The 21,085-nt window shown below is 33.7% G+C and overlaps 1 protein-coding gene across 3 annotated transcripts in view; it reads left to right on the top strand.

Moving 5' to 3' along the window:
• Fhos (Formin homology 2 domain containing) overlaps positions 1–21,085 on the top strand; it is a 78,585-nt gene that overhangs the window by 2,352 nt on the left and 55,148 nt on the right. For 2 of the 3 annotated variants that reach the window (XM_064220269.1, XM_064220268.1), the window contains exons 2-4: positions 13,740–13,814; positions 14,244–17,266; positions 17,676–17,709. In XM_064220269.1, the coding sequence (XP_064076339.1) occupies positions 13,797–13,814; positions 14,244–17,266; positions 17,676–17,709 (3,075 nt within the window). In that variant the 5' untranslated portion in view covers positions 13,740–13,796. Of the gene's footprint in view, positions 1–13,739; positions 13,815–14,243; positions 17,267–17,675; positions 17,710–18,906; positions 19,062–21,085 lie in introns of those variants that run through there. The other variant, XM_064220270.1, reaches the window with a different exon arrangement.

Below are 21,085 nucleotides of genomic sequence, written 5' to 3'. Positions count from 1 at the left end.
ACCAACGTTTTTTTTGTTCTCTACGCCTGTAGTTATACTGGTTCGCTTACCCTTCAAACTGGAACACAAGAATACTTTGTCGGTAGAATATCTAATGAGTGGATGGTATCTACCCAGACGGACTTGCAAAAAGTCCAACAAAATTACCACCAAATTTACCAACAAAACTAAAATCCATCATCTTAGTCCAGCATCAAACCTTCTCCGTCTAAACAAATCTGCTGAGAAAGACTGAGGAGACATTCGTCCTGTTAATTAATTTATAGCAGAATATGATTAACATCTTAGCAGATGGCAGTTGGCCCTTCAGATAGACCACAGTAGCCAAAAATCGGCTTTACCACATAAAATGCCATTATCATATTATGTTGATTATACAAGATTAACCTAATGTGTTACAAAAACGCAGAATATCTGGTACCTTAGAATTATGAACTGTTTCTATTTTCTGCAAAATCATACAAAAACAACGATCTTACTGTGAGTTACCAATATTATGGCCTCTTTTCTGGGAATCATTCTACAACAGCCAGCGAAGCCTTCTTGCCGAATATTATTCACGAACATTTAATTGTATTTGTTTGACGTAACATTATATTTCAAATGTTGGAAAAGAGTAAATGAGTTTTTTGTCAGTGGTAGTTTCGTAGGGAACACAACTCCATACGATGACAATTCCATAATAAATAGAATAAGCTACCCTTTAGTTTTGACGACCAACTCTAAGAATTAGCTTACTTCGCAGGAAATATTATAACGTAAAATTATATTCAATAGGTATCTCTATATTAATTTGCTCTTAAAATAGACGGAAGCGCGATTGGACGCGTTTGACGGGAAATCCCTGTAGCGTAGGTAGACGTAACTGTAGAACCTTCTTTTGATATAGGATTGAGAAAAATAAACCTTTTTTTAACAAAGTTAGTCAATTATTATTAAAAATATACATACATACATACAATAACTTTATTCTTGTTTATTGGCCGACACGCCCGCGTCTCGGTACGATTAAACGTAGATATCTAAAAAAAAAATAATTACCGTCCTAAAAATAATCTCAGCATAAATAATATTCCATACAGCGGTGCGATTCTGTAAGAATTCACTTCGTATCTCACTCATGAAATGTTGACAACTGTTTAAGACGATACGCCATTTTGATACGATTATCCTATAGAATTTATAATTATTATATTCTGATATTTTATTATCGTGTTCTACGGTGACTTTCGAGTTTATTCTTACAGAATACCTCTATAGGTTGGCACAGATTATAATAGAATATACCAGATAGTCTTATGGTACTCATTAATAAATGAATATGATTGAGAATCAAAACTTTTAATATTTAACGTATCAGAGATCGCGCGTTTCGAGTTCTCTGTACAGACGAGTTCGAGTGTAGGACCTCGCTTTTTTCAACATTTCAAATAGTTAAACTTAGTAGTAGTTTCATGGTGATGGGGCTTTGTGCATGTCCGCAATACTAAGCATTTATGACAAGTACGATTTACACTTGGCGGTTGGGCTTTGCGCAAGCCCCTCTAGATAGGTACCAACCACTCATTCTATAACGTACCGCTAAACAGCTATACTTAGTATATTTGTTTCCAGTTTGAAGAGTGAGTTAGCCAGTGTAACCAGGGTAACAATATCTTTGTTACTACGGTTGGTGGGGCTTTGATGTTTGATTTTTCTCTCTGTATCAATGTCTATGGGCAGTGGTGACCACATACCATCAGGTGGCCTATTTATCACTACCAATATGACATAAATAAACATACACATTTGTGCACGTGTTCAATGAAATCTCGATCCGATCTGCCGGAGACACGCGAGTTATTCGAAATAAACTTTCCGATTTTATCGCTTGTTCTTTTGTATTTGATATTCATAAATAAAGCGAGTTGGCAGGGAACAGCGCCGGGATCTATGTCAAGTTCACAGTAAAATGTAATTGTACGACATCGGTTTATTCGTTTTAGGCATTTTATTACTGTATATATTCGCCAGTAGATACACGAAAATTTGTTAAAAATATGAATTTAAATTTTTAAGCCATACTTCTCGTTCACTCGTTCTAAACGTGAGTGTTTTTCCCAGAATCCTAATTCCTGGTATACGTGACTACTTAATTAATTCTTTAAAATATTAAAAAAAAAAAAACATTCATTTTATGAAACATGAGCACAGACACAGTACAGTTACAGTTTTATGATATTTATATAAAAGTTAATTTTAGTCCATCAATCGTAAAGCGCTGAAAAGTCCGTCGATTATAAAATAGTTAAACAACAAATACATCGCTTGAAAATCTTGGTCAGCAGTGGGAAAAAACTGACATCATTTACATCGACAAATGGAGCTTTTATTTATCGTTCTGTTGGTAGCGAGTTACTGTTTCAAAGGATTGCTTTCAACTTACCATAGCTACTCGTCAACGCATATTTGCAACCGGAATAATGTTGAAAACGAAAATCTTTATAAGTGACCGATTGTAAATGTATTCAGCTATTATAATGAGACACGGTTAAACGATGTTAAATGGATTATACAGTAAGATCTGTATGTCGGAGGCGGCGCAAGTTTGCCAAAATTAAGAAGATGCAAAAGCTTGTCGAAACTTTAACTAAACTAAATTTTAAAATATTTGTATTTTCCATAGACTGGACGTATAGATACAAAAGTTTGTTTGAATCCTTTTATGATTTCAACATATTATTTTAAATACTATATATTAGTATATTCAGATAATATTAGTCTGAAGTATTGTATTTTTCTAGTACCATAAAACAAGGGCGCTTGATATGAAAAGGATGAGGACACTACTAACTAAAATTCCGATTTCAAATTTAAACTTCGTCTATACTTCTGGTCACAAGCCTTCCTTTAGAGAAGAAAGTAGAGCGCAATTCACCAACCAGTATCAGTAAACATGAGGCATAATTTCATCCGAAGCATGCAAGTTACCTTACGATGGGTCCTTCACCATCGAGCACGGGATGAAATTATCAGACAAATTAGGCACATGAACTCCGGTGCTTGTCTATGAAAATCCGCGATCTTTGTTTGAGTTCCTCTTGTTCTATTTCCTGAGACATTTCAGGTTTTATATTTTGTACATTAAAACAAACGAAACACACACATATATATATAACTATGTGCACATTATTTCCGATATAAAATTAATTAAATACTTGTATCTATCTATAAATTGTACTAAAACATAGGTATAAGAATTAAAATAATTAGTAACTTATTCCAACAAACACTTACACAATTTTAAAATTAATACAAAAGCTTTGTCTATAGTAAAGTAAGTAATTACAATTATAAATAGGCCGAGCAAAGTCTGGGGAAAGAAAGTGTATCATGCACATTCATTAGAATATATTTTGACAAAACGTTATAACATATAACATTCGATTTACTATTTCAACCAACAAAAATCATTTAATTTGTTGAATTACCTATTCATTTCCGTGGTCACGAGCTTAGGAAAATCTTAATTGTATTTTAGTAAAACGACTCTTATGTATAAAGATATAAGAACCACTATTCTCACGATCGTTTGGTGGAAAACAAACAATCCACTATATTTACAGCAAGTACTAACTATTTCACTCAAAACACGAGCGAGGATAACAAGATGTTATTTGTTTCATTACGAAATTAAATTAACTGCAAGTATTATTGTTTATACTCACTTACTGAGAACTGAACTGAATTAGAGATGAAGATTATTTTATAACTATCATCTGCGGAGTAATATTGAAGAAGCGAATGGACACACAAGCCATCGGTGTTCCATCTGATGATAACTAGTCGGGTGTCTCTCATTATACATTAGCACTGTGTATCCTGTCATTGTGGAGTCTCAGATTGTTTCTCGTAATTACGCACTTCAAGCCGTAGTTAAGCAGTTGAACTATGTTAGAAAGAGCCTACAAGGATTTTTATTTATTTTATATATATATTCTAAAAGTTTGGCTTAATTGTTGTCACGCTCAATGAATCAAATCGAAAGTACCTTTGTAAATGTCTACAGAATATTTTTGGGTGAGACTTCTGAGTGAGACCGGCTTCTATGACGTGATGGAAAACGGCAGGACGCTCTTTTATGCCATCATGCCCTCCGTCCGTTAACAATTTTGATGTTACACGTCTACCCGGCTTTCCGTAGACTATTCTTATTAATATTTACGACTAGCACGATAGCGCTAGTCTACGGTATAGTCTGGGCGGTAGGACTTTGTAGAAGCTAAAGCTCAGCTTTGACCACTAGGGTAAGTAACATAGTCTACCGTCAAACACATCAAGTATTGTCGTGTTCCGGTTCGAAGGGTGAGTAAACGAGTTCATTTATAGACACGAGGGGCGTTATGTCTTAGTTCCCAAGGTTTTCGGCGCATTGGTATTTCAATTACATCGTTAATAAAATTAATATTTAATTTACAGCACCAATGTCTGGGGGCAGTGGTAACCACTTACAATCAAGCGGCCCATTTACCCGTCAGTCTATATATGTTAAATAAAAACGCGCTTCGTTAGTATGGTTACAAACCTTAATTAAGACTCAGACACATTTGCGTGGCCAAGGATTTTTTTTAATAAAATGGGTCCCTCTCGCATGCCATGACCACAACCTGCGTCTAATTGAGAGGACTAACAAAAAAAAGGTTTCCAATTGTACCATCGGACAGGTGCAGCCTTGGTGTAGCCAAGCATTATACGGGATTCGGTGTCGCGTCGATTATGAACTCTTAACTTTTTTATTACGTTTATATCTCTGTTGTTAAAAGAAATTCTGTTATAGTTAAATTTAACATACCGCTGTAATAAATTGCTATTGATTGTTGTTTCCAGCTCATTTAAAGTTCAACAATCAAATATATTCCCAGAAAGTTTATAAATAAGTAAGATGAGCACTAGCAATTAATAAACTGCTCCCAACGGATATAGAGACCGTGGATATGTAAAAATAATTTGTCAGGATATCCCATCGCATCGGTGCTGCATTCGCTATTTTTAAACATCGCCGTTCACTATATATTACACTTTCACCGACACCGTCTCGATGTCGCACGTCTGCGTGTACGCACACAAAAATGATAATTATTAATATCGTCTTTCGGTGCGCGTACGCAGCGCCCCCGTCATCTCTGTCAGGCAGCCTCTCGAAACGCATTTCGAACATGCATTTTCAGAGCAAAAGGAAGAAGTCATGACATCCAACTTATTTATGCTCACATTGTATTTTTGCAGCTTCCATCTTTGTCTAAGCGCTGTCTCGCTTAATGCAGCATTCATAGTAGAAACCGCTGCAAATAGACTCCGGCCGGTCCCTCGCAATAAACCTACAATGTTTTATTTTATTTTAGACTGAAACTTGTTGTTAACTTTAGAAAGAGGTAAAGCTAATTTTGGATCAAAACATGGATTTTAACTTGACTTTTTTATAACAACGTATATATATTTTTTTAATCAAAATCTGTTGTTTTTCTTTGCTATTGACGAAATAGGGCTTGGCAATAGTTAATATACTAAGCATAAATCGAAGTTATTTATTGACTGGATCCACAATCAAATGGGATAAAGACCTCTTGAGATGTAGATTTTTTTAATCTGTCTGTGTCTAGTCAATCGAATACGGATCTATAATTAATAATACACGGAGAAATTGCGTAACAAAGTGACAAACTAAAAATATAATAGTGATCCACTTGCAGACAATCATCCGGATGAACCGGAATAACCTTTTAGAAAACCTAAACACAAGGGAGTCGAACCCAGAGGCGACTTGGCAGATGCATAGACAAAACTGTGCCAACGGGGTCATTCGTCTAATAGTGTTAAATATTGTTTGTCAAACAAACACAATATTTTGAATTTACACGCTAAAAGTTTTATTATTAGAGTATTCGTAAACATTTTCCCTGCTGCCGGGGTTTGCCCAGTTTAGACGAAACTACAAACAAATGTGTAACTCGATAATGCTTACACCAAGGTCTCGGCTGAAGACAAACTTACAAACAACTTAGTTAACTAGTAACTCTGTTTATATAATTAACCAAACATTATATATATATATGATCTTAAAGTACAATAACGGATACACCCTTACAGAAAAGGGTAATGTCTCAATTATTCAACATGATGTGACTTATTTATTAACATGACTTATGTCATTTTTAATACAATTATCATCGACCACTAATCAATCATATAAGTTAAAGTATATAACATACATAAATAAAACACTCACGGTACTTTTAAATCGTCGTCTTTATGTTAACACCGCCGGTTCGGAACGTAGAATCTACTGAACAAAACCGTCAAGAAATTGTATACTCTCTTCTGTTCAAATGTAACAAATAACTATGTAGGTATAATTGAATTCACATGTCTTACGACCTCCACTCATTCTTATCATCTTTATATTATTGTAGTATATAATAAGCCTTATTTAATAATATTTTCAACAAAAGAACTTATTTTATTAATAACAAAATAAATTTCCTAATGCATACAGATGACATGCATATGCACACAATCTACAATTTCCAATTCAAACCGTATATCGGGACCCGACCTTGAGTCTATGGTTTTTTTTAATTTTTGTATGTAAAATATACATAAGTTTACGTAAAAATATATAAGAAAGGTCCTAAATAAGTATATACAAATAAAAAATACAATCACGTGGAATGACGGCATGGATGTCAGCAGCAATACCTCATTGCATCGCAATTAGATTCTCTAAATCTCTATGCACTATAAGCCCAAGTTGTTAATTGCTCTAAACCACTCATCCGAGTATATAATATACACTCCTGAGTATTTATTTGATGACAGAATCGAACACGGCAACTATTTAGGCACTAGGTAACATGACTTCGATTACAGCTTGTAACTGCTAATATTATTTCGTGAAGTGCATTCTCATAAATTCGTAAATACTGAAGTAGGCCACTTGAATCGATGCCACTTAAAATGTCCGCCGATATCGGAGCACGTTTTAAAGTCCATTTCAATCTAATACGTATAAAACTTACACAAACCAAATAAATTATCTTACGCAATCTTTGTTCTCTCGTATAATTTAAATATTTAATAAAAATCACAGCGACCATTTGATTTTTACTCGATACGTCAACGTTACATTGCAATCTATGCAAAGCGAATCACGAATTATAACCTAAACTTGTGTCTGTTTACGACATTATCTAACAACAAATTTAATTCAAAGAATTTCTCTAATTTTCAAGATCGACGTGCATTGAAGTAGGGTGAACTCTATGCTTTAATATAATACAGAAGCTGGAGAAGTTAATGAAAGACAAATGTAGGCTATCTACATTTATTTAGGATTTAATAGGTCTACAATTATAAAGAACATGGTCTATAAAAACAAGTCAAAAGTTCCATGCCCATGATTATTTTAGGAAGTAAAAGATTTCCTCGAGTTTAATGGTTATTTAGAACAAAGTATTCACGTAGTCACATCTATTTTTAAAACACGAATAACTTTAGCACTTCCGGTAGTGAGTGAGTACACCGTACTAATTTTTTGTTGAGTTTTGACGTCACGAATCAATGTTTCAAACGTAACATAGAAATAAATCATTTGCGTTTGTATTTCGATTTTTTTTTTTTAATTTATATTTGTATGTTGTACGAAAAAAGTGAACATTTTCAATACTGGTTAAATTTCAAAAACGACAACTTTATTCAAAAGACTACTCTTGCAAAAATAGGTTACGTAATACGAAGAAATAGGAGCTATTATTTTCTTAGTAAATTGATAACACTTATTTATAAGTACTTATTTAAGTGAATGTTTATTTTATTCCTTTTAATATATACTGTATTTAAATTAAATGCCATTTCTAAAAACCTGAACAATAGATAATTAATAAGATTTTAAAGAAGTAATGGTAAAGACAGACGATTTTTTACCAATTAGGAAAAATAGTAATTACGAGAGAAAAAGTTAATGATCATGATGATTAAATATAGATCATACAAATTGAAAATTTGATTTAAAATCATACATTAGCACTACATTTGTTTCTGAAACTTCAATCGATGTTTTAAAGAATTCAAATTTAGGACCGACTTAGTCTAGGCTAGGCGAGATCTACCTATTTTTACTTCCTACGATTACGTTAAATAATGAGAATATCACATAAATCAGCAATCAATAGGATAGAATAAATACGTCACTAGAATCATAGATTGGGTTACAATAAGAACTGGCAGCCGGCACCGGGGCGGTCGCGACGCGGGAAGCGAACCGTCCTCATTTCAGGAGAGCCAACAACCCGACGCACTGAACCCGAGTCTTTGACACTTACCGGGAGTAGGCCAATTATTTTCGTGATATAAATACTTTCGACGTAAATAAATCCTACCGACTCTATGTTATTGTATCGGGCCCGTTTCGAATTATCTGGAGGAAAAACGAGGTACGTGTAATGTCATATTATTAAAGGTCAATGTTAAAATTATTATTCAAATTGAGACAGGGTAATTATAGGCACAAGAGACGTAACATCTTAGCGATAACATCTGCAGGATGAACGCCTTGTCGTTGTGATACTGTTTCATATGTCTCAAAGGTTCATTAAACAAACATTGCTTATAGTGTTTTGTTTAATGTGGGGACAACTAACAAATTATTTTTTAACAAACATGAAAATTATTTATTTATATATAGTAATATAGTGTTCTAAATGTTGTAGTTTTCTGAACGCATATAATTGATGGATTCGTATTGATGGATGTAGATCGTAAAATACAAGTCCGTTCGAATACTTAAGCCGAAAACGAAAATCATTTCATAGTTGTAGTTTTCCCAAATATTTCGAGATTAAATAATATGAATAGTACCGTAAAACAAACAATGCAGAAATAAGACTTAAAGTTATTATGATTACCTTCTTATCGTATATCAGCTAAATCAAAAACGCAATTAGTTCACTTTTCCCCGAGTCTAATGACGAATGAGAATCAATCCCCCATTTCCGATTTAAAATTAACCGTCTGAGAAGTCTGTACGGAATCTATCCAAGCCAACGAACTAAACGCAATTATGAGTCATAGATAAGCCTTCCGTGTAGAGTTCAGGTGTGACACGCGGTCGTTCACTGTGCGCCTGCGCAGAAGTTGCCAAATAACGTGTTTCCTAACATCGGGTCCAGAGAATACTCAACGATACGTTTATTGTACAAGTGGCCTATCAGAGTTAAGCATTCATTTGTATGATTATACAACTAATAATTATCATTTATTTTTAAATATTTGTAATTTTTTACTAAATTTGTAACTAAATTTAATATTTCTGAATTAGAGTCGGTATGAACACAATAATATGTGATCGACGTTCGTAGGATGATCTGACGGCTCAATTAAAATAGCCAATAAAGATGGCGGAAAATGAAGAATTCATGATGTCTGTCCGTGCGCGTTATTGATAATTCCGCGGACATTTTACAACCGCGTCTAAAATTTAAAAACACACCAATCATATACATGGTTGGTTTTTGTTGCTTCAACTTTAATAAAAGTCTTAAATATCTGATCGATTCTGATATTAATTTGCGTCATTTTGACACAGTCGATGACTCGGCATTAACTGTGGTTAAGCAAGTGATAATAACAGCATCCCCTAGCTGCTTCAAGGTCTTTGAATATGTTATAATGACTTATCGATTACTCTGTTAATAAAAACACGGCTTCTACATGAAAAGTGCCGTCCTATAAATTTATTAATGATTCCAACATGAAACATATAATCCGTTACCTACAGATTTGCTCGAGGTGTTCTAATCTAGGCAATCTTTGTTCTCGTACATCACCATCTTAGGGTACCTAATAAAGGTACCTAAAATAATTGTGATAAATCAGATTAAATTATTCTTTTCAAAAATTGCAAATATTTTTCTACATTATAATTTTATTTTTCGTATAAATATGATTTCTCTTAGCTAAAAAAAGGGTATTCAATCATACGCCTGCGATCTAGAAACAGAAACCACAGCTAAGTTGTAAACTCTCGGCATTGTCACAAAATCCAATCCATATTCAATCCAATCTAAAGGAACGCAATGAATGCATACCAAAACATTTATAATGCAAAATGTATACGATACGAAGTCCTCGAGCTTACTTGAAGGATCAACAGAACAACTATTTAGTGCGTTGACGAGTAGACTCACCTAGACGAGCAGAAAACCATTAAAAATAAATATTATAAAAATTGCAGTAAAAGCAACCCTGTTAAATTTAATTAAGCTACATTGATTTTTGATGTAAACAATTTCTAAAACATTTAATTATTTTGTTCCATTTGAATAGAAGAAAGAGTATCTAATTTCTTGAGGGTTTTATTCGGTAGATTCTACGTTCCGAACCGGCGGATTTAATAGTGCCGTGAGTGTTTTGTTTCTTTTTATATTATCTACTTTAACTTATTAAATTAATTAATGGTCGATGACAATTGTATTAATAACATTTAGTCTATGAAGACGATCAAATTGACAACGAATGCCATTAATATGCCATTTTGTTTTAGTATAACCAAAGCCTACTTCGTTGCTCTGACCGATTGATATACTTTAAACTGGATTCAATTAAAATTAGAAGAGATTTAACAGAACAGACGTTTCTGCACAAGATATTTATTTATGGTTTTTAAGATAAGATTAAAAATTACATAGAAATAGGTAAGAAATCTTTCAGGAACTCTTTCATAATAGTAACCCTTTTTTGTATAATTGTACAAGTATTTTTGTTAAAGTAATTTATAACTTGATACACGTTCTGTTACCTTAAGCATGACTGTTTGTGCATAATTGTGTGAATCACGATTAAATGTTTTTGTGTATACTTCGTTGGCAATCCACATCACAAAAAAACTATCAGATATTATAATGACAAGGTAACTTTGTTTAGTACAATAATGGTAGATATGATTTACATTTACAATGAGAAGGCTGTTCTAAGCTATGTAAGAACTTTCATAAGGCACCGTGCTTAGTTTGGAGGCAATAAGGCGCGCACTGTGCTTGGTCATGGAGCCCTTAAGGCTCACCTCTGGGCTCTTTTCTCTTTCTTCCAACTTTCGAACACGCCGCTGTAACGATGTCGGGATAAACTACACTTTTAAAACTCTATCACTTTGTCTGTATGTAAAATACTTTTCCAGTCGGAAAAAAATCATTTTCTGGTAGGAAAAATTCAAAGATGAGATGATTAGGTACCTATGTACCTTCTCTAGATCAATGCTACGGATATTATGATACTATTACAGATTAAAAGAGATGTTGATACTTTATCGTATATTTTCTGCGATTGAATGAGAAAGACCCAAAACTAGGATTAACATATGCCTATTATTTTGTGTTATCCGCTTGTTATTCTATACAAAATTATATAAATAATGAAAAGAGCGTGGAGTTGGTATTCATTGTAAAAAGCTAATACTCTTGCAGGCTAGTTATTGTTTAATATCTTGTACGTACTATATATATTTTCAAATAATATTTAACGAACGGACGCAGATTGCAGCTCTATACGTCCTTTATAAAGTGTTTCGTTAATCTCACATTTCTATACAATATATATTATGGTTTCGTGACAGAAATAGTCCGCATCTTCTCTTCTGTTAAATTAATTACGTAATTCGTTCAGACACGTAACATAGCTGATGTTGATTCTTGAATCTAAACAAAATAAGTAGAGTAACAATTCGTCCCACTTTGGATGAAGCTTATTACTGACAGGTGCATTTTTTTTAATTTCTAGTAGGTAGACGGGCCAGCTGATGGTAAGAGGAATGCGAGTGGTAAAGTCACCATCGCCTATAAACATTAAGAAAGCAATTTTATCCATTCTTTACATAACCAGTGTACCACCACCCTTATTATCTATGATGATTTGTGCCAGTAGTTACACTGTAATTAAACTTTCAACCAGAACACAACAATACCCAGTAATGATGTTCAGAGGAAAATAAGTGTGGTACCTAGCGAGACGGGCTTGCAAATAACTCTACCACCAAGTTCGTTTCCACAAATTTTCACGTCTTCACCACCTAGCACGAGATGAAAGAGACGAAAACTCAGCTAACAGCTCGTTTTTGAACCCGAAACCTTCGGTAAATATCCACGTGCTTTAACCAATGTACCAGCTCGGCTCGTAATTCTAAAATCTAGATAACCTAATGCTAATGCTGTCAGTACCACTTGTGATTCAAGTCTACAAATAATTACTTAATCCAAACTTGTTACGTTCCCTAGAAGTAAATGTTGCCAGTAATCAAGTAACGACGCCTAACACCTGTACACACACCAACACTTGAACCGGAGTGGTCGGTTCTAATGAAAAAATACATCCTTATGAGTGGGATTCGTACCATCAGGTTCCCGAATTGAGTTCATTAAAATTTAATCTAATCTGTATAATTTGAATCTTTAATTTAAAATTTTGGTTTAACTTGTAGTATACACGTGAACCTTAAGCGAATATTGGGTTTTCAGGTGCTTAATCTGCGTGAGGAAATTCTCATATCTATCTCTTATACGCTGGAAAAATTTTGACTCGTATGAATAAAGCAAGTGATATTAAATGGTGATACTCGGGAGGGCTTTTTGACAGTTCTTTTCGGTAGAATTAACTTTTCGAATCTGTGGTGTCTTAAAATTTTAATTCGACACTAACATGACGGTTCAAAGTGCTTTCATCACCAATATATCACATCAGCAATAAGGAACAATACTGACATATATATCTATTATAATATTTTTTTAATAATTATTTAAGAATTTAATTTTATAGGATATTAAAAGCTCCTATAAAATTAAAACCAAAAAAATCATTTAATAAATTTTCAAATTTTAGTTTCATCTTTATATTAGGTCTTTGGCGTTTAAAGATTTATCATATTTGCAAGAAAGAGACAACATATTATATTCTACAGTTCAGAATAAAGACTTACATAATACATGTTAGGTAAGATTCTATGCAACCGATACTATAAGTTCATGAAGTTATTAGTAAATCCTAATAGTAAACATAGTAAAATATAGTTATGTATCTAGTTTGAAGTAGTAAAGTTCAAACGGCTGTTATTTCTATTTCGAGCGAAATCCACACTAACCTACGCTCTAAATTAATTTTTGTTGTTCATAGGCAATCTTTAAATAAAACATCGATAAACAAGCGCATTGGTGTTACATCTACAGACAAACCGAGTATGTCCGGTATCAATTGATTACTCAAATGAGAATGCTGTTTCATTATCAAGCGCCAATTAATACGTAAACAGCGATCCGTACATACCATCTGGCGCTTGTGGGGAAGAATTTGGCCATCCATCACCTCCGAACTGACTATCGATATAGGTCAGTACGGAAACATTGAATCGAAACGATGTCTATTTTAAAACTATAAAGAAACGGTAGTGCATGGTAATAAAAAAAAACAAGTCGTTTTTCATATAAATAGCAATCTTCAGTTCGCAGTGGTACAGACGAGGACTGGTCTCTGAACCTGATAAACGTCCGTGAACAGGTCGATAGGTGCCGTATGTCCATACGGGATGCGTTTTCGTTAACATTCAATACATGTTTCATCGAATTTTAATGAAATAGCACACTTATACTTTATATTTTCATATATAAACGTATCTTACAGCTGATCGTCATATTAATGATAAAAAAATGTTTTATTTTCAGGACTCTAATTGGATTCGGACGTTGAGACTTATGGAAGCAACGTGACAACTATCAAAAATGTCATTTAGAAATTATGTAAGTGGTCACGTTTGATATTAAAATATAAAAAAAAACTTTATTTAATGAAAATAAACTTCTCTTGAAATATAAATGACAATAGAATATACATTTTTAATTATTTATATATATATTAAAAAAACAATACAAACTGAAGTGTATGAGTCTAGTGATGTTCTTCGGCTTACTATTAATCAGTCTGTGAGAGCGAAGGGCTCAATAAAACTCATGTATGTTATCTCCGAGCGCGCATTCCTCTTGCTATTAATAAATCGGTGAAAGGAAAAGCTTTATGTCTGATAGTGTTAAATGAAGATTATGGATTTGAAAATATGACTTGAAGATGAGTTCGTCGTGTATTTTAAGTGCAAGATCATAATATTTAACAGCTGAAATAGAAGTACTACATACGAGCAAAACGTAATTTGAAATTATTTTTCTTTTCAGTATGATTCATCGTCTTCGTACAGTAGGAATCGAGATACGGCCAGAACAGCCAGTGTATCTACAGACAGACCAGCAACCGTCACAGCTAAATACACAACGACACCTTCCTACAAGTCCTCTAGTATCCCTATCCTCAATGATCGCTCAGCACGCGAAGAAACACCGATATCCACAATCGCCAACCGATATGCAAGCTACAGTAAAACTGCGACACCAGAGAAAACGACTTCTAAATACGAAAAGAAAGATTATTCTAAGCTTTCTGTTCCATCAGTTTCAGCAAATGTGAACCGAAGTAGAGATGTTAGCCCCGTCTCAACGACTTCCAAATACAGTATCAGTCGAGCTTCACGACACACCAGTCCTGAAAGAAAAACGGCGAAAAGTTACAAAGAAAAAAGCCAAAGCGTAAGTACTGCTGATCGCGACAAAGACATTCCAAATAAGACTGATAAGTCTACTAATTACAGTAGTCTATCGAATTATAAACTTTATCCGCGAACACCGAGTTACTCGAGACCATCTTCTAGAGTTGACAGTAAACCAGAAGTTACGGTAAACCGATACGCTATAGCCAACCGCTTGTCGTCATCGACCTACTTAAGAAGTCCAACTCCTGTTAAGAGGCCTTCACTGTCTCCTGTCAGTCACTTTGAAGTAAATAAAAATGATCATGACAAAACGACGATATCAAGTTGTGTATCAGAAGAAATAAATGAAAATCGAAAAGAACATAGTAAAGGATGTAACCAAAATGGAACGGAACTTATTGTTGAAGAAAACGATGAAATTGAAACAATTTCGGTTATAACACGACATACTTCACCTACACCGCCAGGTTCATCGGCTTATGTGAGGATGAGACGAGCAGACATGGCTAAAACTATTGAAAAAATTACTACTCGTTTAAAAAAAAGGCCTCTAATGGTAGATAAAGAAATTCAATTGGATAAGCTCGATGATCCAACTCGGACGAGCAGATATGCTAGTACAAGTAGAACTAGCATGACTAATTGGACATATTATTCTCCAAATGTCAACAGTTACACTGGTTATGCGGGGAGATATTCAACACAGTACTCAAATTTGCGAGAAAATTGCAATAATGATAGAAGTAGCCGAAGTCGAAGTAAGGAACCTATAGAAAATAAAACTATCACAACAGGTTCAGAGAACAAAGAGAAAGAAACGGCTTTGACAAACAATAATATAGAATACAGCGAAGAAATCAATAATGATCAAAATAAAGACGGTGCATCTTCGGAAATAATAGTTAATGTTAATCTTAAATTACAAAAATCTATAAGTCCACCACCACTACCAACAGCTTCTGAATCGTCTCCTGAAGTATTAAATACAAACAATCATCATTTACCACCTCAACCTCCAAAATCAGAAAGTGCTGGAAAAATAAAAAAAATAAAAATTCGTAAGTCTAGTACAGACTCTTCTTCCGATTCAACGCCCACAAAAAAAGTAGTTAAAAAGAGAAGTAAATCTGTAAGCTCTACTGACTCTGAACAAAATGGTGAAAAAACTAAGAAACTAAAAGATCCCACCAAAATTCCCTCAAAGAATATAAGTAAAACACCCTCTATTACTAACTTACCCAACGGCTGCTCAAAGTTAAAAAGTCCTAAATCTAGAGAAAGTAATAGCCCAGAGTCGAGTATCACACTATCGACTCAATCATCTATAAGTGAAGATGAAACAGTATTAAAGTTAAAATCAAGTGATAGTATAAAAACAAACAATGAAAATTATCCGCCTATAGATCAACCAGTTAAACAAATACAATTACAGAAAAATGAAGGTGCGGAAGAAGCCAAATCATTTTTAATACGAGCATTAGCTCCCGTCACAAATCTATTTAAACTTCGACATCAAGACAATAGCGACACTAATCGCCTTTTGGACAGTTCAAATGTAGAACCAACGAATAAAGATATAATAAATATTATTAGTGAAAATGGATCACATAAAACCAAAAACAATACGAGCAACATTATAGCTTCGAACGATGACAATTTAGTGAAGTTGAAAGCGATAAGACACATTGAATCCGGAGAAAGAGCGTGGTGGTTAGAGTCGGATTCTGATCAGAAAAAGAGCAATGAAAAAGAACGGCGACCAGAAAACACCAACGAAGAAAAAATCGATAGTCAATCATTACACCCAAATACATCGGAGGCAAAGGATATGAAGCGGCCAATCAAATTAAATAGTTTTGCGGATGATGAGAAGCCTTGGTGGCTAGATAGTAATGCAAATATACCAGAAGGAATCGAACGATTAACTCCACCAAGAAAATCATCAAGTGACAGCGACAAAAGTGATAAATTTAACTTCTTTAAGATGCGACATATCGATTCTGGGGATCGAAAAGATTGGCGACTATCTAGTAATGAAAACATGCTGAGCAAACAAGAATCACAAAATAGCATAACGTTAAGTAAATCAGGATCCGATCAAAGAAGTTTTCCAATGAGGCGAATTCGACACATCGAGTCTGGTGAACGTCCATGGTGGTTATCAAGTGACAAAAACATTCCGGAGGGTATTGAAAAATTACCAACGCCACCTCCACAACAGGAGAGTGACTCCTCAGATTCGGAAGAAGTCGAGGTTTATGTACCATCAAGCCAGATCCCACCATTCCCGCTTCATCTTCCCGATGACGAGCCACTCGGTGACAGAAGAAGCCCGGAAGGATTAGAAACTCCGAATGAGGATTATGGAAGAGGCCGCAACTCGCCTTACGAAAATAATCGACAGTACAGAAGAGACTCAGCCAATTTACCGTATCAAAAAGGCGCTGAGAAATACATATCACGTTATACGGATATCGACGACATATTGGGCACTTCGGGCCAGATTTACAGCCCATTCATGGACTCCATATTAGCACGCAGAACCGGTCAGATACCTTTTGACGATGACGAATGCGAGGAGATAGATCCCACCCAAGTAAGGATCCACGACAGCACTGCGCAAATGCCCGTTATCAAGAAGCTCCGTTGCAGGTAATTTAATACTCGGCATATTGTTTTAATTGGTAACTACAGTTCATATTTAAGGAGATATTCTTAAATTGCCATTAATGAGTATTCTCACTAACTAAATAATGTCGCAACTTTAGATTCAAATAAAAAATGTGCAACGTTACAATATTATGTTTTAGTATCTAGACTAATGTTCGTTGTGTAATCTAAATAACCTCTAGAACAATAAATTTTAATATGATTATCTTGAAATAATTATCATAAAAATTATAGAATTATATTTCAAATGTAAACTAAATTTCACATGTTAACGAAATAAATTTCACAAGTTAACGAAAGCAAAATAAAAAAACTATTTATTAATCAAATTGGATTTAAACTGTTTTATTTATTGAATTTTTCCTTTAACAATTATTTCTTTTATTTACAGAAGTGAAATTATTGACTACCGGGAAGAGGACCAGGTATGTTTTATTCTAATATGAGTACTTATTTACATTTAATATATTGTGTTTAACCAAACGAGATATTCCCGCGATCCTGTTCGCATTGATTTTGATTATAGAGTCTGGTGATGCAGTGTTTCAACTTGTATATTATATTTTATAAGTACATATAACAAATAAATGATAATACGTTTTATACACAGACAAACCGTTTGAACTTAACGATAAATGAAACAAGAAACGCTTAATAATAATAATTACTCTGTAAAGAATGAAGTGGTCAAGTTTCTCAATAAAAACTCACCAGGCATTCAGAGCTATTAAAAATTATAGTAAACTCGCTTATCTCGATTCGAAAACGTATTGAACTTTTTCATTTATATCGAAAGCAGATGGTAAGTGTCAGACATGAAGGTGCATTTATACAAAAACTGTAGTTGCAGTAGTAATAAATATGCAATAACAGGTTGTACAAGTGCCTAATATTCACACGGAGCGCCTTAAGGCTTCCGCGGACGGGAGCACTGAACCGAGGAAGGCACTGTTATCCTTGAATCTCCCTCTGGGAACAGCGCGTCGGAGAGAGACGGCGCGGCGTGTTGTGCGTGGCTCGGTACTCACATTTTAAGATGCTGACGTCACGGCCAATGAATAAAACGAACATTTGTCGTTCGTCTCCAGATTAATAACCGATTTAAATAAAATATGCTAATTCAAATATTTTATATCGAATATAAAAATTTGAATATATTATACCAAAGTGAATTTATATTTTATTCAAACACAATTTGTTTATCCTTATGTTCACATCTCAATGAAAATAATTTAAAATTAATTGAAAATCAATTTTAATTATATTACCTTTTATTCCTGTTGTTTTTATAAATAGCTGAATATAAATGGCAGCTACATATTTTTTTAAATGATTTAGAGTGAATAATTTAAAATGCACTTAAATTGTATGTTGATATACCTAATACAACGTCTACGCACGCACCGACGCCGTTGGTCTATCCGAAGGCTTGTAGTCATTCACTATTCATCTCTTTCTTCCGCACTGAACGATATGATACAATGTTCTTCTTAAAATAACCTCACCGAGTAAGAGAGTCCTACGCCGAGTCGCACGTAGTAAACAAACAAAGTCTTCGGAACTCGACCGGGTTATAGCAACGTGAAAATTGTACCTAAGACGTGTGGCCAGTTGTCTCGCAAGTCGAAACAACCTCTTCAGTTTCACATAAGCCTCAGACAAAGTCGGTGTCGACTCGACACGACAGTGTATCGTCATGGTATCCGTCACACAAAAAAGTTTTAAACAAATAATGCAGTGAATTTGTGATTTAAGACTTTGCTCCGATCTCAAGAAGGTGTGTTTTTTATTTGTACGTTTATTCTCGATCACGTTTAATGAGTAACGTTTACCCGAAGCCGGTTTTTTACTTTTTTCATTTTATTTTCGAGCTAACGATGCCCTGTGGTGAATTATTTTGCCATTGTTTTCAACTTTAATAAACTTTATTATCGTGTTTATATTATATAAAACCTTTTCGATATAGTTATTTGCAACAAGTAAATATTATCGTAAACGTGTTTTTTGACTTTATTATGTACGTTTCTTTATTTACAAAAATGTGTAGTCAGTTATATGTATTGCGTTTTGAATTTAGTGGCTGAGTATCATATCGTTAGCTCTATCAAAATAATATTCCCAATATTAATTTATAAATATAACGGAATTCATTTTTTTATTACTAATCGTCAAATTAAGAAGATATATTGCTAAATACTTTACAATACACGTTTTTATGATAAATAGGCTTGATATTTGAATAATATTTATTGTGAAAATGTGCACAATCTGATGTCAATAAAATAATGATTTACTACAGGAATTTAGTTAAAACAAATCCAAGTAACCTTGTCGTATTAAAATTTAAAACTGATCGTGCAAATTTAGCCTTAAATTAATACGAGATAAAGTGAATTATCCTTTATCAATATGTCTTTAACACCTGTGCCCAGCGCATCCGTTGACGAAAACGTGTTGTAGTTAGTTCACAAAGCGGTTTTTTGGCTCCTTTGCGGATATCCTTTAAACCTTTTTATTGTTCGTATATTTTTTTCTGTCACATTATAAGTAAATATTCGATAAGTACGTGGTTTTAACATTGTTGTACGATCAACTAAATGAACAAATGTGAATTCATTATTTTCACTTAAATGTTATTATTACATCTAGGTGTTAATTCTACTGTTCTTAATTTGATCTACGATTACCAACTTATTATTTAATAAGGACCCCTAACTCTCACACCGGAAGTATTTTGTACATACGTATTGACAATTAGACTAAAAAATTATTTGGTTAGGACAAAACGTAAGCATTTTCTGTATCAAAAAACCGTCTACAAGGATCAAGGTGCCAAATTCAATTTATATATTTTTTTAGTCATTTTAAGAAATAAATTGAAAATCGATTGTATTTGAAAAGCAATAAAATTCTGTCGATATCTCACTTAACACATTATACAACAGCTGAGCGATAAGGATTTATAACAAGCTAGTGTGAAGACTTGAAAACAATCAAACTATTGCAGGGCTGAGCGATAACCGATTTGAAATGAAAAAATATAATATAAAGTCACAAAATTAGTTTTTTTTTTTGATAACGTGGACTCTAATTTGCTTAGGGAGGAGAGAAGTTAGCGTTAATTATGTATTGACAACCTTCCGATTAATGCAACTTTATTTAAGATATCTCTCTTTACAAGCTTATGTAAAACGCTGGTACTCGTGCGGCTTAAAACTCCTTTTTTTGGTTTGATTTACGTATTTTATTTTAATTTATCTTTTATTAAACTTATAAAAAATATATGAATCGTGACTTGATTATAAACATGGGGCGTTGATTTTTATTTTAACTCTATATCTGCACACGTATCGTATAGGAACTTCTGTATCCTCAGCTCAACCCATTCTTCGCCCAATACTATGATCTTAACTATTAATTGGAGCCATTCTGTGACAGTTGGACACCATCTCCCGGGTTCTATGTCCCTGATGTTAATTTTTTCTATAAATACAAATTAATAGTTACACATTCATTTTGACAGAACATTTTGAAAGGTTCCAGTTGTTTTCAAAAATAAATAATTATTAATTTTTTTGAAGTAATTGCAGATTTTTTTCACAAACAATGAGCAGTCGCAGTTCGGTCTACCCACACGACTGGTTTGATATATGTAACACAGAACCAAATTCAAGTGACAAGAACTTGTCACAACATGTCTCCGTTAAACTCTGCCCATAATTTGAAAACAACATATGAAATTGTCGAAAACAGCAATTTTTCTACTTATTCGTATATAAAACTACGACTAGGTCTGTTGCA

Source organism: Vanessa tameamea, chromosome Z, assembly GCF_037043105.1.
Source record: "Vanessa tameamea isolate UH-Manoa-2023 chromosome Z, ilVanTame1 primary haplotype, whole genome shotgun sequence".
In the NCBI taxonomy this organism is placed as follows: domain Eukaryota; kingdom Metazoa; phylum Arthropoda; class Insecta; order Lepidoptera; family Nymphalidae; genus Vanessa; species Vanessa tameamea.
Note: the sequence above shows the minus strand (reverse complement) of the source record. Positions and strands in the feature narration are given on the sequence as shown.